Raw genomic sequence first — 22,938 nt, forward strand, 5'->3', positions numbered from 1 at the left:
GATCGATTTCTTATTTGTTTACTTTCTACTGTTAATAGAAAGTTTCTTCAGAATATCTGGAGGATTATATTCAGCATGATCTAGGTTAATATTGCAAACTGCCGGGAGCCAGCGTGAGGAATTCCACCCGTGACAAGGTCATGCGGCAGCAGAGCTCTGATGGCAAGGCTAATCAGACCTCAGGTTTTCCCCCTGGAATTTCCTGCGCATCCACCCCCCCAAAAAAATAAGAATCTGCCTGCTTTTCCACTCTTCTGACATTCTCTGGAAAAAGTCAATTCAGGGCTTTGGTCTTCCGCATTTGAAAGAGTGTTTCAATCCAGAAACCACTCTGATGGCTTTCTAGCCTGCCTGCAGGACTCGTACAGCTGCGCGTGTGATTGTTTGAGGCCTCCTGACCGCAGGAGGCACAGGAAGCTTAAAACATCCTAGGAATGTAGGGGCTTCCGAGGAGTCAAAATCTTTAGAATAGGACTGATTAAAAGTTTCATTTGTTGAGGCAATGCTTGCTGCTAAATTTTCATATCCTTTATTTTTAGATATAGTTGGTATATAGAAAAACAAGTAGTAGACCTGGTATTAGCAACATTAGATCTTTGAGTTAAGTACCTTCTTTGTTATAACCCACTGCACCTTTATTCCATAGAGATGTAACTTTAGCGCTTTAAGGAGATGCAGATTAAAGAAAAACACTTCAGGGGAAACGAGATTAACATTCATTAAGGAAGAGAGCCAAAAAGTGTTAACAAGCCTCTTGGCCAGAAGATAATGTAATCACCTGAGACCTTTTGTATACAAAAAGATATACAGAAAGAGTCTGGGCTGCTAACTTTACATGATTTTGTATTATCCATTGATCTCTATGTATAATCAAAAGTATAAAAGGCCTTGAAGGACAATAGAAGGAGAGCCAGTCGCTGGACTGGTTTCCCCCGTGTCTCCTCTTTACTCTAATTTCAGGCTGAATTCCCATCTGGGACGTGGAGGCTCACTATGTCTACTTACTTGGCTTTTAAGATCCGTAAGGAGAAAGCCCAGGGCGGGGCACTCTCCGATATTCAAACGGGCGCCGGTGGCCTACCGTAGACGGTGTAAGCTCCTTGTCTGGAACTTTATTGGTTTTCCACGTAACCCAAGTTAATCAGCCTCTTCTCTCCACTTAATCTTCCTACTACACTATTTCTTCCTAATCTAATCTTTTATTAATAAATAAATAAGTTGTCCTCGCCGACTCCGTCCACCCTTCAAATTCCCTGGATCCACCCGGGCTGGACCCCGGCAGCAAACCGATGGGAGGATTGGTGAGGACATCTCACCTTTCATTGCTAACCTCTCATCCAAACCCTCACCCCAGCCTGGTTGTCTTTCGGAACGGGACTGACCGTCCACTGAGTTTCTAAAGTCAGAAATTTGGGAGTGCGTCTTGGCTCCTTACTTTTTGCTTCATAACCACATTCAGTTTGGGAAACCAATTAGCAAGAATCACTGAAGGGAAGATCTAAGAAACTTGTGGTAAGAAAAGGTGTGAAAGGTTTCAACCAAGACCAAGAAGACACTGCAGATATTTGTCATACATATTAGACGTCCAAGTTCTCAGCCCTGATTTTCTAAAAATGCGTCTTCCTCAGAAACTTAACCCAAAATCACTGGTTGAGTCACACACACTCAGATCCTTATCACAAACTCTCTGATCCTTCTGATCTTAGCCAACTCCAGTGAGAGTCTCCTTGCTAAAGTAAGTTAGCAGCCTCGCTGAATAGGCAAGGAACTGAAGGCATCCTCTGATCTCCAGCCCCGGGAGATGCTACAATGCACAGAACAACTTTCTAAGGCAAAGAGTCTTCAGGCCCCGATTGCCAGCAATGTCAAGGTTAAGGAGCCCTGCAATGCATGGTTGCCACAAACTAGGAAACACTCAAGGTAATATTTGAACATTATGGGAGGTTTTGTGAAACTATTTGCTTTATGGTTTAACTGTTAAAATCATAACAAATATAAGAATAGCAAGGAGTAACACGGAAAGCAGGCCTTCCCTGGTGGCTCATTGGTAAAGAATCCACCTGCCAAAGCAGGAGACGCGAGCTCAATCTCTGATCCAGGAAGATCCCACATGCCACACGGAACAACTGAGCCCACGTGCCACAGCCCCGGAGCCCGGGAGCCGCAGCTGCTGAAGCCTGTTGGCTCGAGAGCTGGTGCCCCACAAGAAGAGAAGCATCGCAGTGAGAAGCCCGTTCACCGCAGCTAGAGAGAGCTCCCACTCACCGCAGCAGAGGAGAGATCCAGCACAGCCAGAGATAAAGTGAGAAGATGAATAAACATTTTTTAAAAATTAAAATAAAAAAGGGGGCTTCTCTGGTGGCTCAGATGGTAAAGAAGCTGCCTGCAATGCGGGAAACCTGGGTTCGATCCCTGGGTTGGGAAGATCCCTGGTGGAGGGCATGGCAACCCAATCCAGTATCCTTTCAGCGAAAATCCACATGGACGAGGACCCTGGCGGGCTACAGTCCATGGGGTCACAAAGAGTCAGACACGACTGAGCAACTAAGCACAGCACTAGATTCAGACACCCTTTCTCTCCCACAATCCATCTGCTCGTCACTACAATGGTGATAATACCAACACTTAAAAAATGTGCTGTGTAGATTATCTCATTTAATTCTCACGACAGCCCTACACTGGGCTTCCCTGGTGACTCAGATGGTGAAGAATCCGCCTGCAATGCGGGAGACCTGGCTTCGATCTCTGGGTTGGGAAGACCCCCTGGAGAAGGGAATGGCTACCCACTGCAGTATTCTGGCCTGGAGAATTCCACAGACAGAGGCGCCTGGAAGGCTACAGTCCATGGGGTTGCAAAGAGTCAGACACAACTGAGTGACTTTCACACACGCACACACAGACGTGGAAAGCAAAATTCCATACAGAATTTTATATTGTTTTAATTGCATTTGCATAGCTTTAACCAGGAAGACTCTTGCTTGACTTCATCTTACCTGTCTTTCTAAAAGCTAGAATTACACTCTATGAAAGTGGCAGCTACATCTGGTCCAACAGCTTTATGTACTGATTTTCATGCTGGAAAGAAATGTGGTTAAACAGCAGTGAGGCAATTAGCCAATACAAGTGGGAAACTCCTTTCGAAAGAGGGCGGCAGCGTGGCTGATGCAGATTTTGGAGACGACAGGCAGAATCTGACTCCTTCCCTGCCCCTCGGCATGTGGCCTTGAACAATTTAACCTTCTGTACCTCATTTTCAGTGTGTAGAAACGTTAAAAGAATCAATGTGATTCTTGTTTAAACAGAACCCCTTCCACAGTGCCAGGAATGTCGTGGGCATTTCATCATTGAGCTCCTCTCTAGCCCATGGACATAGGCACTGGGATTTGCTGGGACACCTATTTATTTCATGCTGACCACCTGTTTACAAACGAGTGGACACTGAAGCGAGTCTTCTGGATGACTGGCTCCTTCACCAGGAAGAAGAAGGTGCTCTAGAATTCTGGGACTCTGTGACGCAATGACTGCGGTTCTGTGGTTCTGGTGCTGGGTGATGGCTGAGGGCTCATTGCCAAGGCCTCCCTGTGAGACTGAGGGAGGACCATGATTTTGGCTGCAGTGGTTACTCACCCAGTTTGTTTCATAGAGTTTTGCCACTGAATCATGGAATCGTCATCTGAGGTCAAAAGATCAACCCACGTCATCAATGTGCAGCCAAATGAGACTGTGCTGACCGCACTTCCCTATGGACCTCATAGCTCTCTGCTGGAATTCCTGAAGGGAGAGCCGAAAGTCTTGGGGGTAAGTCCATTCCCACGCATGGGTCTTCTTGGAAAGGAGACTGTGTTATTCCAAGTATGTTTGCAGAGACGCTTTTCAGAAAGGACATTGATGCCCTCAGTTTCCCCTCGTCTGTCATGTAAAATACACCCTTCTTTTTTATGTTCTTTAGAAGAGAGACGTCCTGTCTGTTTATTCGTTTACTTGGCACTGTTTGGCTGCCTTGGGCCCTAGTTTCAGGAGGCGGATCTCTTTGCGGCGCACGGACTCTTTAGTCGTGGCTCGTGGGTTTAGCTGCTCTTTGGCAAGTGGGATCTTAATTCCCTGACCAGGGACTGGACCTGCATCCCCTGCATTGCAAGGCAGAGTCTTCACCAGTGAGCCATCAGAGAAGTCCCTGCAGCCTTCTAAGTCACGAGCATGTACATATAATCGGATACTCAGTGGAAGAGCTAACATGCAGCCTACAGGACCACTTCCCTACATTTTACAGATTATTTCAGTTCAGTTCAGTCGCTCAGTCGTGTCTGACTCTTTGCGACCCCGTGAACTGCAGCACACCAGGCCTCCCTGTCTATCACCAACTCCCAGAGTCCACCCAAACCCATGTCCATTGAGTCAGTGGTGCCATCCAACCATCTCATCCTCTGTTGTCCCCTTCTCCTCCCACCTTCAATCTTTCCCAGTATCAGGGTCTTTTCAAATGAGTCAGCTCTTTGGATCAGGTGGCCAAAGTTTTGGAGCTTCAGCTTTAGCATCAGTCCTTCCAACGAATATTCAGGACTGATCTCCTTTACGATGGACTGGTTAGGTCACCTTGCAGTCCATGGGACTCTTAAGAGTCTTCTCCAACACCACAGTTCAAAAGCATCAATTCTTCGGTGCTCAGCTTTCTTTATAGTCCAACTCTCAAAACCATACATGACCAATGGAAAAACCATAGCCTTGACTAGACAGACCTTTGTTGACAAAGTATTTATTTATTTTTAATTGAAGGATAATTGCTCTACAATATTGTGCCAGCCTCTGCCATACATCCTGCAATGCAGAAGACCTGAGTTTGATCTCTGGGTTGGGAAGATCCCCTGGAGAAGGGAATGGCTACCCGCTCCAGTGTTCTGGCCTGGAGAATCCCATGGAGTGTATAGTCTGTGGGGTTGGAAAGAGTCGGACACGACTGCGCTGCTTTCACTTTCACTGCCATACATCAACACGAATCAGCCTTTCGTGCACACGTGTCCCCTCCCTCCTGAAACCCCCTCCCACTCCTCTAGGTTGTCACAAAACGTCCCTACCTTTTGATCAACAAGGGAAATAAAGTTCTGTTTAGAAACATGCAGGGTTTGCTCATGTCTCAGCAATGCTTCTGAGGGCTTATTTAACTCTGAGAAATAGAATGCTCAACTGTCACGAATAAGACCACTAACTGAGGAAATCCCAGGCCTGTTTCAGGAGGAGCTAGTGATCATCTTTGAATCCCAGCAAGGGGGATGGAGGAAACTGGTGCCACTTTTCTCAATATCTTATTAAAGCAGCGACCTTGGGCTGTGGGAGCACCTCTCGCAGAGCTGAAAGCCTTTGGAGGTGAAGTTGAACATCGCCTTTCTGTTCCTGCAGGCACTGGGAGCTATTTCAAAACCACCCTCAAAGCTCATAGTGAGCTGCAGCGTTGATACGCACACACACACACACACACACACACACAATCTGTCATAAATAGAGCAAAGTTGTGTGCACAGCCCCCATCCTTAGTGCAAGAATCAGAACACTACAGGGCAGCTGTGACCCAGGGCCACAGAGGTGTGGCCTGGGGGAACCCAGACGCCAGAGTGGGAATGGAGACGCTCTGCGCTGAGGAAAGCCGCAGACCCCCGGGGACCACCCCTCTCCCTGCGCCCCCTAATGGGCTGAGGGGCCCACGGGGTCACTCTTGGCTCTGGACAGGCCTTCGCATCAAGAGGTGAGACATAGTTCAGTTCAGTTCAGTTCAGTCACTCAGTCATGTCCGACTCTTTGCGACCCCATGAATTGCAGCACGCCAGGCCTCCCTGTCCATCACCAACTCCCGGAGTTCACTTAGACTCACATCCATCGAGTCCCTGATGCCATCCAGCCATCTCATCCTCGGTCGTCCCCTTCTCCCCTTGCCCCCAATCCCCCTCAGCATCAGAGTTTTTTCCAGTGAGTCAACTCTTCTCATGAGATGGCCAAAGTACTGGAGTTTCAGCTTTAGCATCATTCCCTCCAAAGAAATCCCAGGGCTGATCTCCTTCAGAATGGACTGGTTGGATCTCCTTGCAGTCCAAGGGACTCTCAAGAGCCTCCTCCAACACCACAGTTCAAACGCATCAATTCTTCGGCACTCATAACCTCACCCCAACTCCTCTGCTCCGGCTCAGGGAACTTCATATACTTTCAGAGTGCTAGACTGAGGCTATAATTCTCAAAACAGAAAGAAAGAAAAGAAAGTGAAAGTGAAGTTGCTCAGTCGTGTCTGACTGTTTGCGACCCCATGGACTGTAGCCCACCAGGCTCCTCTGTCCATTGGATTTTCCAGGCAAGAGGACTGGAGTGGTTGCCATAATTCTCAAAGGCTATATTTAATGTGGAAAATGAGTGTGCGTGTGTGTGTGTTGGGGTGAGGATGGTAACAGGAGGCTGGTTCTACAGAAGGGGAAAAAATGTCAGGGTGAGTAGTTTGGAATCGGCGTCCCCGAGAAGCTTGCCGTCTAGGGCAGGGGTCTGTAGCAGCCCGTCATCTGCGAGGAACCGGCCGCAGAGCAGGCAGTGAGCCCCAGGCCAGCGGGCAGGCGAAGCTTCACCTGTGTCCAGCAGCCCCCTTGCTCAGGGCACCACCTGTCAGGTCAGCAGCAGCGCTCGAGTCTCATCAGAGTGTGCGGGCGACTGTGAACCGCGCCTGTGAGGGACCGAGGTTTCACGCCTCTTTCGAGAACGACCCCCAACCGGACTCCCCACTCCCCCACCCCCTACCCAGCCCGGCTGTGGAAGAACTAACTCTCTTCCACGAAACTGGTCCCTGGTGCCGAAAAGGCAGGGACCTCAAATTTAGAGGGAGAGTCAGACACATGCTCAAACTCGGGAGATGCAAGACGGACCGATAACCCCAGAGACACTGTCAGCAGGGAAGCGTGAGCAGGAAGGATTCGGACGCGGACACAGGCGAGCGAGGGGAGGAAGGCCGCTGGGCCTCCTGAACACCCGAGTGGTGGGTGAGCAGGAGGGGAAGGCACGCAGGCGGAGGGGCGCGCCGTTCTAGAGGCGATGCCTAGGCGCCTGGGAGGCTCCAGAGAGCCCGGGCACGCGTGGCCTCACCGGCCCATTCTTCTCTTCACAGGCTGCCCAGGTCCTGCTTGCCCTGATCATTGCCGGCATCGGAGCTATATTTGCATTGAACTACTTCCACTTTGCCCAAAGATTCCCCCTGGTTTTCTTGACAGGATATCCATTCTGGGGAGCATTTATTGTGAGTACTGTTAGGAGCTTTGGAGGAATTACCATAAAGACTGGTCTGAACTGACGCCAGTCCTGAGGCAATGAACCCCATGCAGGTGGGCCCCGAGGAGACCAGGTAGCCAATCCCCTCCCCGGGAAAAGAGGTGATTCCATTTGGGTCTCGGCAGTACCACCACCGTCATGGTGACAACCGCTCGTAGGTGTACCGTGTTGAAAAGGGTCCCAGCCCTCGAGTGTATGGAACGTCACTTGCTCCTCACTACCAGCCTGGGAGATGAGACGGGCAAATATCGTACTTTTCCCTTTGCAAATAAGAAAATGGAATTCAGGAGCAGGTAGTAATTTAAGCCTGCCTGGCTAACACTCACAATCACAGCCTCTCAAAGCTTAAGGAGAATTTTAATACATTATTATGGTTCAACTGCTTCATTATGCCCAGAGACAGTTTTATGAATGTCATTCATCCAGTTATTAAAAGAACCATAAACATAATTCCTAGTACAGAGCAATATCCCCATCCCCACAGCTTTGGTTCCTAATCTTATGCCATCATCTTCAAGGGTAGACTCCCCAGAGCTTCCGCCATTAAAACCTGCAGCCCCAAGAGGGCAAGAATGCTGTCTGTTTTAGTAGTTACATTCTCAGACCTCAGAATCATGCTGGCTGCATAGCAGGCGCAAATGAATGAATCGCTCAGGGACCAGATGGACGAAAGAATGAGGAAATGAGACAACTGTCCCTGTTAAAGCCCTGTCCGCTTTTGATGAGCATAAACACTCCACACCTTCTCTGAGACACCTAGTAGTACTGCTGGCTTTCATTTCCAAAATGTCAATAACATCAGACAGAACACGACTTTCAAAGCGCACATACAGAGAGCCAGGCAGACCAGGTCCTCACTTCCCCACGTCACGAGAGGACATTCCCGGTGTGATAATGTGTGATCGGCACGCGTGAATGACAATGAGGGTCGGGCACATTACTTTTTAAAACTCCACTCTTCACTGAAAAGTTATTTACTGAGCACCCATCCTACATCTGCAGGAGGGTCCTGGGTGCTCAGGGTACTGGAGGACAAGGCCTTCTCTGAGAGAAGTGATGAACTGCTCTTAGGAATAGACGGGGCTCGGCATCTCACAGGCAGGCTCTAAATGGAAAGTGGCAGTAGCTCCGCAGGCTCGTTATCACACTCGCGCTGCACACACTGAGGAGTTCCGGGTGTCAGGTGAAGATTTAATGGGAAACTCGCCTGTGCTGGGAGGTCAAGGAAGTGCCCTGCACACAGATGTTCACCGCATAAAGCAGAGAGAGAGCTCGCTCTCGGCAACAGTGAAGCATGAGCTGCGGCCTGGATGTGGGCAAGAGCAACAGAAAGGAGACCAATAGTCTTTGCAGTGGCATAAAACGAGGCCAAAAATGTAGACTGGAACCAGGTCGGGCCGATCCTTGTGGCCGTAAAAAGAATGTGGAGCTTTAATACTAGAGCAAGGTTAGCAAGATCTGAAGACTTGTTATCGCTAAGATATTATGTCCCCTGAGTGGGTAATGAGCCCAAGGATGATAAGGGCAGATCTGGCAGAGTCAGCTGGGAGGAGGCTGCAGGATTCCAGAACTCTCTGGGCAGCAGCAAAGATAAAGGTGCACGGCTTCAGGAATGACCTGGAAGTAGAGATAGCCCGATCGGTGAGCCGAGCTGGGAGGTGAAGCCGAAGGAGGTACCAGAGGTGACATTCCGATCCCTACATGTCTTCTCAAGGTCCTTGACTCCAAGGCCCAATATCCCCAAAGTGGAGAACCAGTTCCTATCGCAGAGGTTCTCATTATTGGACCCCACCCTGGGGGACACGGGTCTCATTGTTTCTCTGTGGTTCGAAGCTCTCTGCGCTTCCCGGGAGCTCAGTGGTAAAGGCTCCACCTGCAATGCGGAAGTTGCTGTTGTTCAGCCGCCCAGTCATGTCCGACTCTTTGTGACCCCATGGACTGCGGCACGCCAGGCCTCCCGGGCCCTCACTATCTCCTGCAGTTTGCCCAAGTTCACATCCACTGCATCGGTGATGCCATCCAGCCATCTCATCCTCTGATGCCTTCTCCAGGAGACATTCACTCAATCCCTGGGTTGGGAAGATCCCCTGGAGAAGGAAGTGGCAACCCATCCAATACTCTGGCCTGGAGAATCCCGTGGAGAGAGGAGCCTGGCGGGCTACAGTCCATGGAGTCCCAAAGAGTCGGACATGACTGAGCTGCTAAACGCCAGCTAGGCCCTTTGTGTTTCATATAAATAAGTGGGTGAGATAACACTAGATTCCAGGCCCCGCACTCACTCAGAGCAGACAGAGCTCACCTTCACTGCTCTTGGGCTCACCTTCACTGAGCCCAAGACTGTCTTTCCTTTGGAGCCCAGCGGGGGGGTACCTTCTGGACCTTACTCTGGCAGAGCCCTTGTTGAGTGCCAAGCACGGCCGGCACGGGGCTTACGTCAGGGCCCAGTGTCCTTTCCTGACGGAAGAGACCAGACACGGAAGGGTCTGGGAGGGTCACAGACATGTCGGTCACGATACAGTCTCCGGGGGAAGTCATCCTGCAGGGCAGTCACACACATGACCGCTGCTGACGCTCCTCTTTCCTCCTTCACAGTTCGCTGTCACAGGGTGCCTCACAGGAACCAGCAGCAATGACAAGTGCGTGGTAAGTCACCGCGAGACTTCTGTGCAGCTCGAAACTGTCTGCTTCTTTTAGACCACCTTTGGGCAGAAAGCCCCGGGTAGTAAACGGCCTTCCAGGAAAGTCTTTGTGCGCCAAGTGTGCAGTTCAGGCCCCTGCTATCTGGCAGCCAGCATGAGCCGTGCACCCTTCCCCGGGTGCCACTGCCTTGGCCAAATCAACCAAAGGGGCTGCTTATTAAAGACCACCCTACGTTCCTCTAGCTCAGCAGTGCTTAGCTGGGGGTACTTTTGTGCCTCCCCCAGCTCCACCCCCAGGAGTATTAGACAACGCCTGAAGACACTTTTTTTTTCCTGGCTGCCAAGCACAGAGCGCAGGATTTTAGTTCCTGACCAGGGGTGGAACCCACACCCGCTGCGGTGGAAGGGTGCAGGCCTAACCACTGAACCGCCAGGGAAGTCCCGTGCTGAGGACATTTCTGATTGTCACAAGCAGGGCTGGTAGGGTGAGGAGTACTGCTGTCATCCAGTGGGTAGAGACCGGGGAGGTTTCTAAACATTTTAAAATACAAAGGATAGTAAAAGAAAAAAAACGGTATCTGGCTCCAAATATTTATTGTGTTAAGGTGTATAAAAACTACTGTAACCAAAATCGATCCCAGGATGCCAGTTATGACACCCCCACCCCAACAACGGGCTCCCTGGGTGGCCCAGTGGTAGAGAATCCGCCTGCCGGTACAGGGGATGTGGGTTCAAGCCCTGGGTCGGGAAGGTCCCCTGGAGGAGGAAATGGCAGCCCGCTCCAGTATTCTTGCCTGGAGAATCCCATGGACGGAGGAACCTCACCAGCAGCCCATAGGGTCACAGGAGTCAGACGTGACTGAGTGACTGAGTGCGTACACACACACACACACCCCAGCGACGGCAGACCTTCTCTTTGGGGTCTGCCCAAAGTCGCAGGAAAGAGTCTGGCACTGATGCTGATTGTTCTAGGGCTGAATCCAGGCCACTACTCATCGCCGTGTCAAATCTGCAGGATTATTTTGAGGATTTAATAAGACACCACATATAAGACAGAATGATACTTAAATGTTTACATGCCTTCTAACCAGTCTGATTTTTTTAAGGCCCTGGAGAAGCAGACCTTCTCTCAAAGCCATTTTCACTCTTTCTTTCTGGTCCTCTGCCAATCTCCCCTAGAGAGAGCTACAAACCACAGGGGCTTCTAGGCGTCTCTGCCTGTGGAGACAGATGCAGACAGTGCAGATGGAGCCCCAACTCTCATGCTCCTCTCTGCACTGCCTTCCTTTTGGAGCTGAGGAGTGTGCCGAGGATAAGGCAGGCCTGCGTCACGGGACAGCAGCGCTAACCTGGGCAGTGTACGATCTGACCCCAGCATCCCACTCACCTGTGACGTGGGGATAAAAGGGGGTTTGCCGACATCGCAAAACTGTCATGAGGAGGAGAGGAGACTAAGGCTGTGCACGCTCTTTGTAAACTGTGAAGCAGAATACACCCGAGGGGTTGTTGAGCTAGAGGTGTTAGTCCATGAAATGTCCTCTGGGAGCCAAAACAGAGCCTTGAAGGGACCAAAAGACTTAGGGCTGAACGAGACGGTATATCCGTGTGCCCCTGGGTATTTTCTGCCAAAATCCCTGTGGGCAGAAAAAGATCTGTGTTTGGGGCAAACATTAAAATCATAGGTGTGTTTCCAAGTTATGCCACAGAGAGTCACAAGTCCTCCCGGATAGGAGAGGGTGTGTGAATGTCTAACTGTATCGCTGCACTTCCCACCCCAGCATCGTGACACAGTCGAGTATAGTAACCATCCATGGAACTGAGATGTGAGACTTTTCTGTTTCTCTTTTAAAAGAGGACTATCCATGCTGGGATTAGGTAATGAATAACACCTCTCTTCCTTCAAAGGAACTCAAGAGTTATATAACAAAACTAAACTAAAAAAAAAAAAGGGAAGTAAAGGGGATAAGAAATTGGTGGGGCTATCTGAACTTTTAATAGCTTGGAGGTTCAAAAAGTGAGAGCAAAAGGAAGGAAACCATTAAATCTCAGCCCAAGTTCGTTGCCATCTGTAAAGATGTTATTGATTTGGCTGCTTACGGCTTGAATCCTCGAGGGGGTGATGTAAGCCGCGTGAAGGCAGGACCTCATCTTCCGTGTTTACCTTTGTGAATCACGGGCTTAATGCAGCACCTGACACGTAGCTGACCTACTTGAAATATCTATTCAAATAAACAAGCAGATATGCCCTATGGTTAGGTGACACCACTCTCACTCGTAAAAGCAGAAATGGAAATTACAAGAGATCTGTTGATGTGTATAGAGTCCTAGTTCGCTAGGTCTGAAAAATCAGTTCTAATTACAAGGCCAAGATATTCGCTAACGCACAGTTTTGCTTATAGATTCTGAAAGATGACACATTATGATAGAAGGAGCGTTTTCTTTAGCATTAACCACAGAGCACCCCAGGGGCTTTCTAGATGGCGCGGTGGCGAAGAATCCACCTGCCACTGCAGGAGGCAGAAGAGATGCAGGTTCGATCCCTGGGTCAGGAGGATGCCCTGCAGTAGGAAATAGCAACCCATTCCGGTACCATTGCCTGGAAAACTCCCACGGACAGAGGAGTCTGGTGGGCTACAGTCCATGGGGCTGCAAAGAGTCGGACCCAGCTGAATATGCACAACCACGGAGCGCCCCTGTTTTCCCGGATTGCTTCCTCAGCTCCCTGCTGCTGCCGCTGCTGCTGAGTCGCTTCAGTCGGTCTGACTCTGTGCGACTCCATAAACGGCGGCCCCCCAGACTCCCCCGTCCCTAGGATTCTCCAGGCAAGAACATTGGAGTGGGTTGCCATTTCCTTCTCCAATGCATGAAAGTGAAAAGTGAAAGTGAACGCGCTCAGTCGTGTCCAACTCTTAGCAACCCCATGGACTGCAGCCCACCAGGCTCCTCTGTCCATGGGATTCTCCAGGCGAGAGCACTGGAGTGGGGCGCCATTGCCTTCTCCGTTCTTCGCTCCCTGGCTCATTCTAAAACTTGGCCTGGCTTATGACTTTGATGAATTCAGGATACTGATGGAGCAACTCCTTCCTGAGGGTTATCTGGAAAGATAAAAGCACGAGGAAATTCTTTCAAAGTGTTTATTTATTTTGTTGTTATTTTTAAAACTATTTTCCAGGGACAAGGTGTCATGGGCTTGAATGTTATCAGCTCCCTGGTCTCAGTGGCTGGAATCATTTTCACCATCATCAGCTACAGATACCAACACAAGTACTGCCAAGGGCCTTCCCTTGAAGGACTATGTGTGATAGGCAGAGTCCTCTACAATGTAAGTGGTTTCATTCTGGGCGATGAATCTGTATCGACTTGTGTGAGCAATCTTCGTGATGCGTCGACACGTAGCTCCTATAATCGAGGCTGCCTCAGCATTTGAGCTCACTGTTGAGAAGAGCCAGTGAGACTCAAGAGCCACAGAGTCTGGATTTGACTCCTGGTTTTCTCAATTATAAGCTTGTGTCCTTAGCCTAGTATTGTGTCTTCTCCAAGCCTCCATTTTCCTCATTTGAAAAATGAAGACAGTAAGATCGCCCACTGGTGTGCTGTGACGATCACTTACACAAGAGCGTGACTAGGCGCGGTGCGAGGGGCCAGTAGGCTCCAGCTCGTCCTATCAGCATCGACGGGGCTTGGATTCAATTTTACCTCATCAGTCTCATTAAGGAATAGAATGATCTAAAAAGTTTGCTCAGTTCAGTTCAGTCATTCAGTTATGTCCGACTGTTTGCGACCCCATGAATCCCAGCATGCCAGGCCTCCCTGTCCATCACCAACTCCCGGAGTTCAGTCAGACTCACGTCCATCGAGTCGGTGATGCCATCCAGCCATCTCATCCTCTGTCGTCCCCTTCTCCTCCTGCCCCAATCCCTCCCAGCATCACAGTCTTTTCCAATGAGTCAACTCTTCACATAAGGTGGCCAAAGTACTGGAGTTTCAGCTTTAGCATCATTCCTTCCAAAGAAATCCCACACCTGATCTCCTTCCGAATGGACTGGTTGGATCTCCTTGCAGTCCAAGGGACCCTCAAGAGTCTTCTCCAACACCACAGTTCAAAAGCATCAATTCTTCAGCGCTCAGCCTTCTTCACAGTCCAACTCTCACATCCATACATGACCACAGGAAAAACCATAGCCTTGACTAGACGGACCTTTGTTGGCAAAGTAATGTCTCTGCTTTTGAATATACTATCTAAGTTGGTCATAACTTTCCTTCCAAGGAGTAAGCATCTTTTAATTTCATGGCTGCAATCACCATCTGCAGTGATTCTGGAGCCCAGAAGGTAAAGTCTGACACTGTTTCTACTGTTTCCCCATCTATTTCCTATTAAGTGATGGGACCAGATGCCATGATCTTCGTTTTCTAAATGTTGAGCTTTAAGCCAACTTTTTCACTCTCCTCTTTCACTTTCATCAAGAGGCTTTTTAGTTCCTCTTCACTTTCTGCCATAAGGGTGGTGTCATCTGCATATCTGAGGTTATTGATATTTCTCCTGGCAATCTTGATTCCAGCTTGTGTTTCTTCCAGTCCAGCATTTCTCATGATGTACTCTGCCTAGAATTTAAATAAGCAGGGTGACAATATACAGCCTTGACGTACTCTTTTTCCTATTTGGAACCAGTCTGTTGTTCTATGTCCAATTCTAACTGTTGCTTCCTGACCTGAAAATAGGTTTCTCAAGAGGCAGGTCAGGTGGTCTGGTATTCCCATCTCTTTCAGAATTTTCCACAGTTTATTGTGATCCACACAGTCAAAGGCTTTGGCATAGTCAATAAACCAGAAATTGATGTTTTTCTGGAACTCTCTTGCTTTTTCAGTGATCCAGCGGATGTTGGAAATTTGATCTCTGGTTCCTCTGCCTCTTCAAAAACCAGCTTGAACATCTGGAAGTTCACAGTTCACGTATTGCTGAAGCCTGGCTTGGAGAATTTTGAGCATTACTTTACTAGCGTGTGAGATGAGTGCAATTGTGCAGTAGTTTGAGCATTCTTTGTCATTGCCTTTCTTTGGGATTGGAATGAAAACTGACCTTTTCCAGTCCTGTGGCCACTGCTGAGTTTTCCAAATTTGCTGGCATATTGAGTGCGGTACTTTCACAACATCATCTTTCAGGATTTGAAACAGCTCAGCTGAAATTCCATCACCTCCACTAGCTTTGTTCGTAGTGATGCTTCCTAAGGCCCACTTGACTTCACATTCCAGGATGTCTGGCTCTAGACGAGTGATCACACCATCGTGATTATCTTGATTGTGAAGACCTTTTTTGTACAGTTCTTCTGTGTATTCTTGCCACCTCTTCTTAATATCTTCTGCTTCTGTTAGGTCCCCATCATTTCTGTCCTTTATCGAGCCCATCTTTGCATGAAAAAGTTTGCTCAGTTAATGCTAAATATAGTTGGAGAAAGTGTCTAAGGCACTTAATAAAGTGTTTTTAAAAATAATTTTAGAGCATAAATCATTATATAGAGAGTTTTACACATTACAAGAGATGAACCATATTTTCTTTACCAGAAAACCATAGGGGCTATTTTAAGTATTAATCTGATAAGTATTCAATGACATTATTTTTATGCATGTCAGCAATTCCAAAAGGCCTTTATTTCTACTCTCTAAGCAAATCTTGGGCTTTCATTCAATTCCAATCAGTCAAATATTGAAGGCTTTTGTCTTTAAATGCTAATGAGATTTGACTTGGGTGGAGAGAAATGAAGTGGGAACATGGGAAACTGTCTCCTCTGATAAAGAAGGAAAACAGCTGTCAGTTACTGAATACAAGGTCTCGTTTCATCCTCACGATTACCCATTAAAGTGAGCCTAGTACACTCTGATATGTTCCGAAATAAATTACAGAATTAGACTCATAAACGGTTACTAAGGAAAGTCAGAAAACAACGTAAGAGGCAAAATCCTGATTGGACCAAGAAAGTAGCGCTCCATTATTAGCCGTATCCCTTTTCCTGGTAGCCAGGAGGCCACCACTGTGCATGACGTTAACAAACACCGGGAAGAAACTGTCTTCTGAGGTTAAATCCCCAGATGAACAGAACCCTGCTCCTGCCCGGCACAGATGTACATCAGAGGATTAGCCAGCCCCTGCATCCAGAATCTAGGAGACTCTGTTCCAAGACCTCCTATGTTCATCACTCCACAATCCCTTGTTGAACACAACCCAAAGGTCGAAAACAAACTAAAAAGGTCCAGGAACAGTGGGCTTTACACGTCTCTTGGACTGACTTCTGCCCCAAACACCAGCCCATTGTCTACATTGCAGCTACAGTTGTCGCTTAAAATGCACACCTAAGCAGAGTTACTCAATGCTGCTGCTGCTGCTAAGTCGCTTCAGGCGTGGCTTCCTGTTAAACACAGAATTTAGACCCAAGTTTTAAAAGGTTTGTAAGACTCTAACATGTCTCTCTGGCCTAACTTTCTAGCGTTATTCCAGGCCTTTATCCTCACTGCTTGCACCCCCCTCCACCTCTAGAATTTTCTAGTTTTCTAGACTACTTTTTCTTTCTTCCAATATTCCTCAGCCCAGCACCTATCTTTTCCCACCCACCCGCTGCACTCCTCCTCATTCTGTAAGCTCAAACATCATGTCTTTAAGGGTGTCCTTCCTGGTCACACCTCCTCCCATCCCAGGGCAGGTCTGTTATATCAATAGTAGTGCCTTGCCCCCAGTGTTTTTCATAGAACTTATCATAATTTAGTGAAGCAAATAATTGCCTAATTATTTGTCACTGTCTGCCTCCCTTACAATGATGGAAGTTCCACAAAGACCAAGGTCAGACCATCTTGTTCACCAGCTGAACCGGTAAATTCACAGTGAAAGTGAAAGTCACTCAGTCGCGTCCAACTCTTTGCGACCCCGTGAACTATACAGTCCATGGAATTCTCCAGGCCAGAATACTGGAGTGGTTAGCCTTTCCACTGCATATATTGTGGTTTTCTGGAAAAAAAAAAGAAAAAGAAAAAGGAGAATATTCAAACTTTTGGCTGTGTTGCAGGGAAATAAAAATTGAGACAGACTCTTGTCCACGGCTAAGTGTGTAACATTGGACCCAACTGCAGTCAGCTCTTCTTGTTCCCAAAGGCTCAACTTTTTGGACACCATGCTGTTCCCGGCCACTTCTCCCTGCTTGAAGGCAACTAAACATCACCTTAAAGCAGAGTGCGCAAAATGGCAATCTGCAGGCTACGCCAAGCCCAAAGTGTGTTCCATTTGGTTCACAGAAGTGAACACATAACTGGGAAGCTTCACATTAACAGTGTGCGTATACAGCTGCCTTAGGAAAGAAAAGAGCGCGAGGCCCGCACGGCAACTATTGCCGGGGACTGAGTGATGGACACTAAGGGACGTATCTGTTCTCGCTTTTCTCCCCTCCTGTCTCACCCATCCGAGATGGCTGTCTGGGGCCTCTACGGCACTGGAGCTCACTATCCATGGGATGAAAGCGTTCAATCACTGACGGTTCCAGATGCGTCTACAACATGGGCCCCAGGCTTGGTCACACCGTGTAGCTGGGCCTTGGTTTGTATCTTTAAAATGGTATGGCTTTCATTCCAAATGCCGTATACTTATCTTCATTATTTACAGGGAATCTTGTCGGTCTTACTGATCATCAGCATAGCAGAGCTCAGCATCGCTGTGACCATCGCCTCCTTTAGAAGCAACTGCTGGGCAAATTCAAACGAGGTGAGTTCAGTGATGTTTGTGAGTATGGATTCCTACTGGGACACGTCAAGGTGACCTCTAGCCTATTAAGTGAGCAGAGCTCTATTCTCAGGGGCTGAATTACAATTTCTAAGTTCAGGAAGATCAAGGAGGGAAAACCTTACAGCTGGTGGTTCACTCCACGCTTGGAGGCAAACCATGTTGCTTTCTACTCCTCTATCTGCATCCACAGTCATGCCTGTTCAGACATAACTCCTTATCTCCCTGTCCACATATATGAAAAACAAGACTAAGTGGGGACTCATATTGTTGAGACATGAGGCGCTTATACCTGGGCCATAAAGCTCTGTGAAACAACCCCCTCGACAGAGAGGAAGAAACCGTTTAAATGATACCAGTGTGATGTGTTGTCACTCAGCCGTGGCCGACGCTTTGTGACCCCATGGACTGCAGCCCACCAGGCTCCTCTGCCCATGGGATTTTCCAGGCAGGAGTACTGGAGTGGGGTGCCATTTCTTTCTCCAGGGGATCTTCCCGACCCAGGGATCGAACCCAGGTCTCCCGGATGGCAAGCAGATGCTTTACCCTCTAAGCCGCCAGGAAGCCCTAGTGATACCAATAGTATTTGTAATAATCACTGTAGCTTACATTTATTGAATGTTCACTGTGCTAGTTATTGCTATAATCACCTAACACAACTTAATCTTACTTAAGTTATTAAAGCATCTTTATTTCACATATGAAAGAAATTAATCATCTAATTGCAGCTTCCTCATATGTGATGAGGCACTTTTGCTGTTTCAAAGATTCTCTGCCTTTGGCTTTCGACGATTTAATTGCAATGTGCTTTGGTGTGTGTCCCTTTGAATTTATCCTGTTTGAAGTTCATTGAGCTGCTTAGATTTGTAGACAAATATTCTTCACCAGATTTGGTAAATTTTCAGTCGCTGTTTCGCTGAATATTATTTTTGCCTCTTTCTCCTTCTCTTCCGAGATCTCAGCGACGCGTGTGTTGGTCCACTTGCTCATGGCTCACGGGTCCCGTAGGCACTGTTCGCTTCTCTTAACTATTTCCTCTTTCTGTTCCTCAGACCCAATAATTTCAATCGTCCTATCTTCAGGTTCATTGGTTGTTTCTCCTGCCTGCTCAGATCAACTTCTGAACCCCTCTGGTGTGCGTTTTTATTAAGTTTCTCAGCTCTAAGAATTATTTTGGTTCTGTTTTATAATTCATATCTATTTATATCTTCATTTTGTCCATATATCATTTTGCTGTGTGTGCACGTGATTTTCTTCAGCTCTTTCAGGGCCTTGGAGTTGCTTTGAAGTCTTTGTCTAGTGTCTCTGAAGTCTGGGCTTCCTCAGGTACAGTTTCTGCTCATTTATTTTGTTAGCTCAGTCAGTAAGGAGTTCATCCACCTGCAAGGCAGGATGCCGGGCTTTGATCCCTGGGTTGGGAAGATCCCTGCAGAAGGAACTGGCAACCCACTCCAGTATTCTTGCTTGGAGACTCCCACAGGCAGAGGAGCCTGGCAGGCCACAGTCCACAGGGTTGGAAGAGTCGGACACAGCTTAGTGGCTGAACAGCCACCACCCCTGAGTAAACTGCATTTTCCTGTTTCTTTGTAGACCTTGAGGTTTATTTTGTATCTAAATCTTAATGCATGAACTCTCGAAATCAGATGCTCCCTTTTCCTCTGGGATTTCTCAGGGAGAGGGCTTGTTTGTTTTTATTGCCACAGAGCGTCTCTGTGCCAGAGAACAGCCTGAGATGAAAGCTTAAGAGCTCCTCAGGACTTTTCTCAGCATGCATCTTTTCCCGGGCCTATATGCTGGGCTGCTACATTCTCACATATACATAATTGTTTCTGAACATCAAATCAAAACAAAAATAGTTGAAGATAGGGGTAGCTTCCTCAAAGCTGCCTCAGCCAATATGGATTAAAACAGTGGCATCCAGCCTCGGCACTTGCACCTCAGTGATGAGAAGCCCTGACCTACAATTAAAACACGGAAACCTGTTTGGGAGACAAAGTTCCTATTGCTCATCCCGACTCCAGCAGGTCACAGCAGGGACGTGGGTGGCCGTCTCCCAGCTTCCTGCCAGGGGCCGGGAGTGAGAGATGAGTGGTCACCGCTGCTCTGAAGGCTGAAACTGACTGACATAACTTGCCAGCTTAGCAGCCCAGAGGCCCTTGGAAGCTTCACGTGTTCAAACAGACTCCAGAATTTCAAAACGGTTGCTTCAGGGTCTGCCAGTGTGATTACTGCGTAGATGAGTAGACAGATTCCAGGAGTCTCCTATTCTGCCTTCCTCCCTGTGATCTCTCTAGAGTAATTCCTAATCAAGAAGTGTATGTCTTCTTTGTTCTTTTTCAAAATACTTTTTGGCTGTTCTAGCTGTTCAAGATTTCCATATTTGTTTTAGAAACTATCATTTCCTGTAAAAACCTTCCTGGGATTTTGATTGGACCTATAAATGATCTGGAGAAAATTGCTTGCTCATCATATTTAGTCTCTTACCGATGTCTGTGATGTGTTTATATTTTCTTATGTCTCCTTTCATTTCTCTGAGCAACAGTTTGTGGTTTTCAGTGTATAAATCTTATGCATATTTTGTTAAATTCACCCCTAAGTATTTCATGTTTTTTCTTGCTATTTTACATAGCATTTAAAATTTTTACTTGCCAGATGTTCATTCCTAGAAAGAGAAATGCAGTTATTTTTATATATTGGTATGCTATGAACTTAGAAAACTTACTAACTCTAGTAGCTTTTATTGATTTCCTAGAATTTTCCAGATAGACAGCTATTTTCCCAGTAAAGACACTTTTATTTACAAATTTTATTCCTTATTTTTCTTGATTTACTGAACTGTGTAGAGCCTCCCGGACATTTTTTCTTTTTTTTTGAATGCTGAGCATACACAACCATGCCTTGTTCCCAATCTTAGGGTAAAAAAATATTACAGTTTACCCTTAAATATGATATTACCCTATAGGGTTTTCATGGACTAAATTTACCCTAGTTTGCAAAGAATCTTTCATTATAAATGAGTATATGTGTAAAGTTTCAACTCATATGTAGCGCTTTTATTATCTGAGCCCAAATACCTGATGCACTGCTCCTTTCTTGGTACAAGTGCAGAAGATCATAAAACTCTGGGAGCAACACTGAAACAGACTGCTCTCCCTGAGTAGTTGTCCAGTTAAATTCTGCGAACAGCGCTTTGTAATTGCGCTGCAATATGCAAGCTATGACAGAAGATTTAAAGATATTATGTAATGTGCACCCTGATCTCAAGAAGAGGAAAAGGAAGTGAACTCTTGATATTTCCTGCGCCCTCCACCATGCCCTCCACCGTGCCCTCCACCGTGCCCACCACCACGCCCTCCACCGTGCCCACCACCGTGCCTTCCACCGTGCCCTCCACCGTGCCCTCCACCATGCCCATCACCGTGCCTTCTACTGTGCCCTCCACCGTGCCCTCCACCGTGCCTTCCACCGTGCCTTCCACCGTGCCCTCCACCGTGCCCTCCACCACGCCCTCCACCGTGCCCTCCACTGTGCCCATCACCGTGCCCACTACCACGCCCTCCACCGTGCCCTCCACTGTGCCCATCACCGTGCCCACCACCACGCCCTCCACCGCGCCCTCCACCGTGCCTTCTACCGTGCCCTCCACCGTGCCCTCCACCGTGCCCTCCACCATGCCCATCACCGTGCCTTCTACTGTGCCCTCCACCGTGCCCTCCACCGTGCCTTCCACCGTGCCTTCCACCGTGCCCTCCACCGTGCCCTCCACCACGCCCTCCACCGTGCCCTCCACTGTGCCCATCACCGTGCCCACCACCACGCCCTCCACCGCGCCCTCCACCGTGCCTTCTACCGTGCCCTCCACCGTGCCCTCCACCGTGCCCTCCACCGTGCCCACCACGGTGCATGAAAGCGTTATTTCCTATAGTCTTCAGTCGTAACCACTCTGAAGTAAGGTATAACTGAAGTGGCTCTTACAAGGAAGCATAGGTTAGCATGATCAGACAGGAAAGCACAGGCCCTGTAATTCTACTTCAGTGTATGAATCCAAGTTCACAAGGTAACAGCTCTTGACACTGGTTGGATCACTCAAAATCTCTCTCTGAACCTAGCTCTTTAAGTCATAAAACAAGGATAACAACCTCATACAGATGTCATAACAACTAGCTAACATGACTTCGGAGCCTTGCTTAGCACCTGGTAATCTCAGTTATCATTAGGGACGCTGCTGCTGCTGCTAAGTTGCTTCAGTCGTGTCCGACTCTGTGAGACCCCATAGACGGCAGCCCACCAGGCTTCGCTGTCCCTGAGATTCTCCAGGCAAGAACACTGGAGTGGGTTGCCATTGCCTTCTCCACATTAGGGATGAGTAAACTTATTAAAATCATAGCACTTAAATAAAGCTAGATAAACTATAATTCATGGCTCCAAACTGCTCTTTTAACAAACGAATGAATTATAATTCAAATGAAATGGAAGTTTGGAAATAAGTAAAAATTCAGACATCTTCCTTAAAGTACCATTTATATTCACATAAATGCCCTCCAACAAGGATGACGTGCAGGTGTGGAAACAAATTGGAAGAGTGGGGATGGTAATGTGAGAATGTGGGGAGCCACATTTTCAGCCTGTCGTCCATCCACTGGGTGACCACAATTAGGCCATTTAATCACTTAGAGGTCCAGTTGCTTCATCAGATAGAGACAGTAGTCTCTCTGGCCCTCTAGATGACCTCAGAAAAGGGCCCAGGCTGACAAAACCCGGAAGGCTGGTCTGTAATGACGACCCCTCTCAAATAAAGGTACCTTGTAAGAAATGGGAAGCACTGGCTACACGTTGTATCAAATGCTGTCACTCAGCTGTTTAAAGAGCATCAGGAGATCTTACTTGTCCGTCATGAAACTGAAAGGGTTACTCGCTCAGTCGTGTCTGACTCTGCGATCACATGCACTGAAGCCCGCCAGGTTCCTCTGTCCATGGAATTCTCCAGGCAAGAACAGGAGTGGGTTACCATTCCCTTCTCCAGGGGAATCTTCCCAAGCCAGGTATCAAACCTGAGTCCCCTTCGCTGCAGGCAGATTCTTTACCGTCTGAGTCGCCAGGGAAGCCTATATGGAAAGTCCGAATTTCCTAGACTAACGTCGTAACCCTTTTAGGCTTCTATTAAAAAAAATAAACAAAAAACAGATTGGGCGACAGCAGAATTTTATTTCTTGGAGCTCTGCAGGCTGGTAAGTCCAAGATCAAGGT

General features: G+C 47.8%; 1 protein-coding gene across 1 annotated transcript in view; it reads left to right on the forward strand.

Moving 5' to 3' along the window:
* Window positions 1–3,660: 3,660 nt before the first annotated feature.
* Window positions 3,661–22,938, forward strand: part of MS4A14 (membrane spanning 4-domains A14) — a 28,017-nt gene continuing 8,739 nt past the window's right edge. Inside the window, exons 1-4 of the mRNA XM_068988097.1 lie at window positions 3,661–3,798; window positions 7,133–7,261; window positions 13,105–13,254; window positions 17,575–17,673. Of these exons, the coding sequence (XP_068844198.1) occupies window positions 3,661–3,798; window positions 7,133–7,261; window positions 13,105–13,254; window positions 17,575–17,673 (516 nt within the window). The remainder of the gene's footprint in view (window positions 3,799–7,132; window positions 7,262–13,104; window positions 13,255–17,574; window positions 17,674–22,938) is intronic.

Source organism: Capricornis sumatraensis, chromosome 16, assembly GCF_032405125.1.
Source record: "Capricornis sumatraensis isolate serow.1 chromosome 16, serow.2, whole genome shotgun sequence".
In the NCBI taxonomy this organism is placed as follows: Eukaryota; Metazoa; Chordata; class Mammalia; order Artiodactyla; family Bovidae; genus Capricornis; species Capricornis sumatraensis.